This window comes from Trichomycterus rosablanca, chromosome 4 (assembly GCF_030014385.1).
Source record: "Trichomycterus rosablanca isolate fTriRos1 chromosome 4, fTriRos1.hap1, whole genome shotgun sequence".
In the NCBI taxonomy this organism is placed as follows: domain Eukaryota; kingdom Metazoa; phylum Chordata; class Actinopteri; order Siluriformes; family Trichomycteridae; genus Trichomycterus; species Trichomycterus rosablanca.
The window spans coordinates 44,984,414-44,993,705 of record NC_085991.1 but is presented as its reverse complement, the minus strand read 5'-3'; the positions used below and the strand labels follow the sequence as shown (position 1 = coordinate 44,993,705).

The following is a 9,292-nucleotide window of genomic DNA, read 5'->3' as shown; positions in this document are numbered from 1 at the left end:
TCTTTTCTACAGATAAACATTTGTACATTGTAGTACAGTAGAACAATAAGTACAGTTATTAGGGTCAGATTTATGGTCAGTAATTAGTAAGGTCCTGGTTTGATTAATCTGTGGAGCAGCAACAATATGAGTTTGGGTTTTTATTTACTTTGGTAGGTTGGGATTTAAAACAACCATGGTTAGGATGTACTGACTGTATTGTGAGCCAAAGCATAATAGCACCCCAATGAAAATGTCAAGATCCATAAAATACCTCACTGCTAACTAAAAGGATCTTGTGTGATTTGGATGTTCATGAGTTATGATTACTGTAGCTTACATCCCATTGATTTTAGTGCTGGTCAGCATGTCACCAGGGGTCACGGCTGTGGTGTGTAGCGCAGATACTTCTTCCCAGATGGAAGCTCTTTTGTGTATACTCCATCAGGGAATATTGTCTTGGCTTCTTCCTCAGGAATGTTAGGTGGGACCATAACTCGATCCCCAGGCTTGTGAAGGACAAATAATAAGCAGTGTTAGATTATTGATTACTGGTATGCTACAACCCCAAATCAGAAAAAGTTGGGACAGTATGGAAAATGCAAATAAAATAAAAATGCAGTGTTCATTACATTTACTTTGACTTTTATTTGATTGCAGACAGTTTGAACACAAGATATTTCATGTTTTATCTGCTCAACTTTATTTCATTTGTTAATACACATCGATTCCTGCATTTCAGGTCTGCAACACATTCTAAATAAAGTTGGGACTGGTGCAATTTATGGCTAGTAATGAGGTAAAAAAAAACTAAATAATGATGTGATTTTACACAGGTGATGTCAACAGGTGATTGTAATCATGGTTTGGTACAAATGCAGCATCCAGGAAAGGCTGAGTCTTTATGAGCAAAGATGATCAGAGGATCTCCAGTTTATCAACAAATGCGTTAGAAAATTATTGAAATGTTTAAAAATAATGTACCTCAAAGAAAGATTGGAAGGGATTTGCATATTCTTCCTCTACTGTGCATAATATCATCAAACAATTCAAGGAATTAGGAGGAATTTCAGTGTGTACAGGCCAAGGGTGCAAGCTTAAGCTGAACGCACATGATCTTCGATCCCTCAGACGGCACTGCATCAAGAACCGCCACTCAACAATAGCTGATATAACCACATGGGTGAGGGATTACTTTGGCAAACCTTTGTCAAGCACTACAATACAGAGTTACATGTACAAATGCCACTTAAACTTTACTGTGCAAAAAAGAAGCCTTATGTTAACCATGTACACCATGTCTTCTCTGGGCTCTGAGGCATCTAAGATGGACCATCACACAGTAGAAACGTGTATTATTGTCAGATGAATCAGCATTCCAGGTCTTTTTTGGAAAAAATAGACATTATGTGCTCTGGACCAAAGACAAAAAGGACCATCCCGACTGTTGTCAGCAACAAGTCCAAAGGCCAAGGTCTGTCATGGCATGGGGTCGTGTCAGTGCCCTTGGCAAAGGTCTATAACACTTCTGTGATGGCAGCATTACTGCAGAAAAGTCCATTGAGAGCTTAGAGCAACATATGTTGACCAGACAAAACATGAAATATCTCAGGTTCATCCTGTCTGCAATGAAATAAAAGTAGAAAAAAAGTTTTAAAAAAAACAAAAAACTTTGTGTTTTTTTATTATTTACATTTTCCATACTGTCCCAACTTTTTTCTGATTTGGGGTTGTATATGGACACATGTATCTGGACATTTACAATGAGCTTGTTGGACACCTCATTCCAAAACTATGAGCATTAGTATGGTGGCACCATTTGGAAAGGCTTTCAACAAGATTTTGAAGTGTGCATGTGGGGATTTATGCCTACTCAGTCAAAAGAACACTTGTGAGATCTGGCACTTATGTTGAACATGAAGGCCTTGCTCACAGTCAGCATTCCTTATCATCCCAGATGTTTTAACAGGATTAAAGTAAGGCCTCTATATAGTTTCCTCAACTTGTCAAACCAAATCACATCTTTATTGAGCTTGCTTTGAGCACAGTGGAACCGTCATACTAGAGGAAAAGGAAATGGTCTTTTCCAAAATATTGGAATTTCATACTGGGTGTGTTTGAAATATCTAAACTCAAACACTAGAAGGGTCTCTCAATACCTTTAGTGTACCTATACCTAGTACCTATAGTGTATGTAGCAGCTATGGACTCACTGTAAAAGATCTCTATCAGTTGTGGTAAACCATGTGATCTGTTGGGGTGAGGGTTTTCTTTGATGGAGGTGACAGTATGTCTGGGTGTTTCAAACAAACCAGCAGTGTAAAAAGTGTATAAGTTCTACATCTCACCTTCCAGTCTACAGGCGTGGCTACCCGTTTTTGTGCCGTTAACTGCAAGGAATCGATCACTCGTAGAATCTCATAAAAATTTCGCCCAGTCGTGGCAGGATAGAGGAGTGAGAGCTTTAACTTCTTGTCAGGACCGATCACAAACACCTAAAACAACACAAGATTAATACAAGTACTGCTGAGGTCATTATGAGACAACATTTTCAATATTGTATTATAGCAGAGTTAAAAAAAAAAAAAAGTCTAAATAATGATGCACAGTTGGTTATATATTTTATTTACATTATAAATAGAAGCAAATGAATAAAAGTCTAGATACCACGTTAAGACAGTTCTTAAAACTACCTAAATTAAATCTTAATGCATTTTGTCCCTTTTTCTCCTGATTTTAGTGCGTCCAATTTTTACCCAATTGCATTATGTTTCCTCTCTACTGGAGCTGACCCCCGCCCTAATTAAGGTTTGTTTGTTTGTTTGTTAGGATTTTAACGTCATGTTTTACACTTTGGTTACATTCATGACAGGAACTGTAGTTACTCATTACACAAGATTCATCAGTTCACAAGGTTATATCAAACACAGTCTTGGACAATTTTGTATATCCAGTTCACCTCACTTGCACGTCTTTGGACTGTGGGAGTAGAGGAAACCCACACAGACACAGGGAGAACATGCAAACTCCACACAGAAAGGACCCGGGCCGGCCCACCTGGGGATCGAGCCCAGGACCTTCTTGCTATGAGGCAACAGTGCTAACCACTGAGCTAATTGTTGTTCATGTAGTCACCCAACCCAGCCGGATGGCAGAGCTGAGATTCGATACGATGTATTCGAAATCCCAGCTCTGATGTGCTAGCGTATTTTACCGCTGCGCCACCTGAGCGACCTTAAATCTTGACACACTATATATTGCACTATGTTTCTAGTTGGGAAATTTTCCTAAGCAGTTTTGCATGTACATGTTTTAGCAGGGATGTAAAAGACATTTCAGTTTTACATTTGCTGTTGGAAATTGCTGATTGTCCAATGTTTTGCTTTTTGTCCAATGTTTCCTTTGCCACTGGCTGCCTCACAACCTCAAAGCATAACAAATTGAAATTAAGGGACTGGGATGACTAACAAGCACATAGTCTGGTGTCCACATATATAGTGTACATACTATTAAAAAGTTCCATTTTTATGTGATGTTTGTGTTATTTTCTTTACCTTTCTGTGTATTCTGTACATGTAGAACATGCTGAATTACAAACAGTACAACACTAGAAGAGATCAGAATTAATAAAGTCTGGTTGTACTCACACATCGGGCAGTAAGTGGCATACCAGTCTGATCCTTTTCATTAGGGTCGAGCATGCCCAGACTCACCGCCAGCTCTCGTTTCTCATCAGCTATAATGGGAAAGGGGAACTTGGAAACATTGTCATCATTATTATACGCCAGAATGTCCTGAAAAACATGAGCAGTTGGCCTTGTTAGTTATGGTGAACTAAATTGGAGTTATAAGACTAATGAGGTTACACAAAGATGATAATGTGTCTGCACTATCTATCCATAACTGTGTGGACACCCTTCCTTATTACTGAGTTCAGGTATTTCAGCCACACATAAGTTTTATAAAACAAATGTAACGCTTCTAACTTTGTTGCAACAGATTGGGATCCTGCCACATAGTATAACTGTGCCCTTACCCTCCAACAGCATGAGCTCTTGTGCACAATGAACACATGGTTTGATTGGTTTGGTGTGGAGGGTCTCCAGTGGCTTTGTTGAAAGTGAAGGTTGTTATAGCCACAACTATGTACTCCATGTGATGCACGTGTCTTACGAGTGTATGGTTAGGTGTCTACTTGCTTTAGGCCATATAGTGTTTAATAATAGATAATAATCATCTGTTATTATGATTCAGTAATTTATGTGGAATGTCTGCAGTACCGTGCTCCAGCCATGGTGCGCCTCAAGGCTGTCGATGGACAGACCGATCATTTTCACGTTACGTTTAGCAAACTCTGGGTTTAACTCGGCTGCTCGACCCAGCTCAGTGGTGCAAACCGGAGTGTAGTCTCGTGGGTGAGAGAATAGGATGCCCCACCTGTTGACAGAAAGATTAGCAACAGCTTAACTGACAAATCCAACCATGTTTTGTTCTCTGTAGTTTTAGTCCAATCAGTACAGTGGGTTTTTTTTTATCATTTATGTGTCTGCGACCTACACATTGGGAAGGTAAAATGACTGACCTCTGCTGTCTGGATAAGCAACAGTATGCAGAGGTACACAGCACATAATTTGGTATCACACAACACAAACAGCAGACTCGGGCGAATTGTTCAACGCATACATTTTTTAAAAATCATCATCTATTCTTTATTATATTTATTTTACCTCTTATACAGTCCTGAATCAGTCGTCTATAAATTTCAAATCAAGTCAAATATATTTGTATAGCACTTTTTACAATAGATATTGTAGCAGAGCAACTACAGAATCCAGGACCGACAGACCAAAAACCCCTGTTGAGCAAGCTGAGGGCGACAGTGTCAAGTCAAGTCAAATTTATTTGTATAGCGCTTTTTACAACAGACATTGTCTTATAGCTACTTTACAGAATCCAGGACTGACAAACAGTGGCAAGGAAAAACTCCCTTAAAATAACAGGTGGAAACCTTAACAGGAACCAGACTCAGCTGGGACCTCTATCCACCTTGGGTGACCTGGAGACACTTGTTAAATAACAATCTTGAATCTTGAACCAGACCATCCAAACAACTCCAATCTGTGAGTCTGTATGGGGCAGGACGGGACAATTGCTGAACAGGGTTTCCTTATCTCTAAACTTCTGCAATTATAACATCTGCTGACTCTCTACACTGTATGGATCTTTAAATGAACAGGTGAAAAGAAGTATTTGGAACTGCACATGTTGAAGAAGGTTTGTGACGGTTGTGATCCTCCTCGGTCAGGAGTTCTACAGCAGTAGTCGAGGCGAGTTATGATCAGGTTATTGGATATGACCAGATTGGGAGAAATCAACCAGAAAAACGACTGCCATACCTTGCATGTCCATTACGAATGTATGGAAACTTCTGACTTTGGCTTTATATGATTGTGATTATAATTATGTTTTATAATGCTGACAAATCAGTAAGCTGTGCATCATGTATTTGATAGATAACAATCAAACTCAACACTGCATGTGTCTATTAGAATTGTGGTCTGCAGTTGTATTCGACTTAGTCGTTCTGATTTAAGAACAGCACTTCTTGGGTTTCCTCTCTGACACCGTGACCTAGATTGATGGAAACTCACTTCAGAAAACAGTAGAAGGTAGGCCTTACTTACTTTGTTTGCCACATCCTTACACCCTGCCTATAATATGTTACAAACTGTAGCAAGTAGCAGAGACTGTACAGTCACTTTATACATCAGTGTAACTTATTACACAAATGTAGGGCTTTTTGGTCCAAGAAACCTTCCATTAATTCCATTTATTTATTTATTTATTAATTAGGATTTTAACGTCATGTTTTACACACCTACACTTACACAATTACATTCATCAGTTAAAGTTTTTAATGTCGAACACAGTCATGGACAATTTAGTGTGTCCAATTCACCTCACTTGCACATCTTTGGACTGTGGGAGGAAACCGGAGCTCCCAGAGGAAACCCACGCAGACACAGGAAAAACATGCAAACTCCACACAGAAAGGACCTGGACCACCCTACCTGAGAATTAAACCCAGGACCTTCTTGCTGTGAGGTGACAGTGCTACCCACCAAGCCACTGTGCCACCCCCATTACATAGTTACATAAAAATATATTAAATGAAGTGAAATTAGACATTTTAAAATCATATAATTCCTAAAAGCAGAATTAGATTTTGTCCACCCTGTAACTTGTGACAGAATAATTAATGGCATGGAAAAATGTTTTCTGCCGATTCAACAGTAAATCACATGACTTCACATAGAACTCATAGAATTTTAAAAACCTGGTCAGTATGCAAACATGCACAGCTTGTTGGACATCCCATTCTAAAACGCTAGACATAATTATGGGGTTTGCCAGGACTAAAAAAACAAAGAGTAGGAATATAAACCTAATCATTTGGATAGTAAGCATGATATGTACATAATAAGTCTGCATGAAACTCGCTGTATTAGGCTGTACTGTATTAGGCTGTACTGAAGCAGTGTAGAGCTCTGCCGTGCAGTGAGGGTTTCAGCCTCTGTAAAAGCATCTAGGAGAAAGTTCATAGTTTTGTTGGTAACATCACTGTCACGCACTTATTGCTTGTTTACTTCAGTCCTCCGCCGTGTGTGTATGTGTGTGCATGTAGCGTGAATAGCGCATACATGCTTTTATTTGAATTGGTTTTGAAATTCATTTGGCAACCCTCGTACCTAAAACATCTTCTCACGGGCCTGACTGTGTCTGTGGGAATTTGTGCATTTAAACCGATTCAGTCATGTATGCCAGTAATTATGAAGTTCTGATAAACAGATTGTACAGTATGTTTCCCTGTCCTTTAATCCTCAAATAAATTTTCTTTCTGTATAATGCTGCATAATCTTACAATCTGACATACACTATATATATATGACATCTCATTTTAAATCAATAGACATTGATATGGAGTTTGCTCTTCCTTTGCAGCTATAACAGCTTCCACTCTTCTAAAAAGGCTTTCTACAACAATTTGAAGTGTGTCTGTGGGGGTTTTTGCCCATTCAGAACAGCATTTGTGAGGTCAGAGACTGACAGAGGACAAGAGGGCCTAGCTTGCAACCTCCATTCTAGTTCATCTCAAAGGTGTTTGATGGGCTTGAGGTCAGGGCTCTGTGTGGGGCAGTCAAGTTCTTCCACAATAACTTACCCAACCATGCCTTGATTGCCCTTGCTGTTACCACTAAGTTGAAAGCAAACAATTATCCAAAATGTCTTGGTATACTGAAGCATTAACATTTCTCTTCACTGGAACTAAGAGGCCTGGAACAACCCCACATCCCTCCTTCACCAAACTTTACAGTTGGCAAAAGGCAGTCAGACAGGTAATGTTCTCCTGGCATTCCCCAAACCCAGACTTGTTCATCAGACTGCCACATAGAGAAGCATGATTCGTTACTCCACAGAACACATTACCACTGCTTCAGAGTCCAATGATGACATGCTGTACACGACTCCTTTCTATGCTTGACATTGTGCCTGGTGATGTGTGGCTTGCATGCAGCTGCTTGGCCATGAAAACTCATGCCATGAAGCTCCAAGCACACAGTTTTTGTGCTAACGTTAATCACTCAGCGACCACTGTAATTTTATGTGGTCTGCCACATAGGAAGGAAATTTCATGAACTACTTGTTGCAATGCTGGCATCCTATACAGAACCACGCTGCAAATTGAGTGAGCTCTTTAGAATGACCCATTCTTTCACATATGTTTGTAAAGGCAGGCTTTATGGCTAGGTGTTTGATTTTATACACCTGTGTCAATGGTACTGAAGCAAACACCTGAGGTGTGTCCCATTTCTTTTGTCCATTTAGTGTGCTTATGAAAAGGATGGTCATTATCATATAGTTTATTGTAATTTATTTTTGGTTGTTCCTATTATTCTGTCTACTCATATGTCTGCAGTTTCTTTTTTAGGGCTGCTTAAATGGTTATTTGCTAAAAACGTATCATGCTGAATTTCAGAAGGTGAAACATATATGGCCAGATGTATGTGGACACCCCTGCTAATTGATAAAATCCAGTTTCAACTACACTCATTACGAACAGGTGTATATATACATATACGAATAGAAAAAGGCAGGTTTAAGATTATCGTTTATATATACTGTATATGTAAGTTATAAGTTTTAAAAGTTTTCTGTTAAGGAACTCCACAGGTCTCCAAAGTGCCCTGATCTCAAGCCTGTTGAACACCTCTGGGATGAATTAGAACATTGATTGTGAGCCAGGCCTTATCTACCCTTCCCTGGCTGTCTGACTGCTTTTTTTGGTTGGATAAATGAGCACAAATTCCTACCGAAACACTCCAAAATGTCATGGAAAGCCCTCCAGAATTAAGGATGTTATAGATGCAAAGGCAAACTGTCTTAATTTTCTCAATTTTATGAGGGTTCCTCTAATAGAATCACAATTTTAAAACTCTTTATAAATCATTTTTTTTATATAACATGCAATGCTCCAGGACATTCTGTTATGCTCCAACTTCCATACTTTGTTGTATGGTTAAGATTTTGGTTAAACTGTGCAATATTTTATTCAGAACCATTTCTAAGTAAAATCAAGGTGAACTAATAGTGTCGGTATTATGCAGAAGAACTAGAGGTTCATCATAATGCCCATGGTTTTAAAATAAGGTCAGGTGCCCACATACATTTGCCCATTTAGTAAACGTTAAAATAATGTCTTGCCATTATTTTATAATATTTTTAAATACATATTATATTATATAACATATGCTATATTGGCATTTATATGGCGCAAAAAGTGCGTCCTAACAGGCTGCAGCGTTTATTGTATTTGGACTCCACAAAAAGTTCATAAATAGTTATTCTAAATATAATATATTGTATTAAATATGTACTCACGAGTCTTCTAGGTAATCATGGAGTTTGATTTTACCGATGGTGGTATCGGCTTCAAAATTAGGAAATACATCCCCGAGTAGTGGCGCCGGCATTCTGCTCCTCTACTGCTGCTGCTGCACTGAACCACAAACACACGCAAACTCCATCAGCGCGTCACCCTGTGTGTGTGTGTGTGTGAGTGTGTGTGTGTGTGTGTGTGTGTGTGTGTGTGGAACAATGACTTTGGTCTTTCTGCATTAACATCAGCATGTAAAACTGCATTGCTATGTCAAAAATACAAACCCTATTCCAAAAATCTGGGTCAGTCTGTAAATTGCAAATCAACTCAAAAAGCATGATTATTTAATGTCCTGTACATGCATTGACTTGAAAA

At 38.9% G+C, this 9,292-nt stretch overlaps 1 protein-coding gene across 1 annotated transcript; it reads right to left on the bottom strand.

The window, feature by feature from the left end:
* Positions 1-56: 56 nt before the first annotated feature.
* Positions 57-9,026, bottom strand: LOC134312441 (peroxiredoxin-6-like). The gene is made up of 5 exons (XM_062994392.1): positions 8,920-9,026; positions 4,260-4,416; positions 3,627-3,773; positions 2,328-2,474; positions 57-488 (listed from the first exon to the last, which is right to left on the bottom strand). The coding sequence occupies exons 1-5, from the start codon at positions 9,009-9,011 to the stop codon at positions 360-362; spliced, it is 672 nt and encodes a 223-aa protein (XP_062850462.1). The 5' UTR covers positions 9,012-9,026; the 3' UTR covers positions 57-359.
* Between the last annotated feature and the right edge of the window lie 266 nt (positions 9,027-9,292).

Bases quoted from the DNA above. Each gene is read 5' to 3' on its own strand.
- LOC134312441 (XM_062994392.1), bottom strand. From the start codon at position 9,011: ATGCCGGCGCCACTACTCGGGGATGTATTTCCTAATTTTGAAGCCGAT. The intron at 3,774-4,259 runs GTACTGCAGACA...CATGTTTTTCAG, and splicing joins CGCACCATGGCTGGAGCACG to GACATTCTGGCGTATAATAA. The intron at 489-2,327 runs GTGAGATGTAGA...GTCCTTCACAAG, and splicing joins CCACGCCTGTAGACTGGAAG to CCTGGGGATCGAGTTATGGT.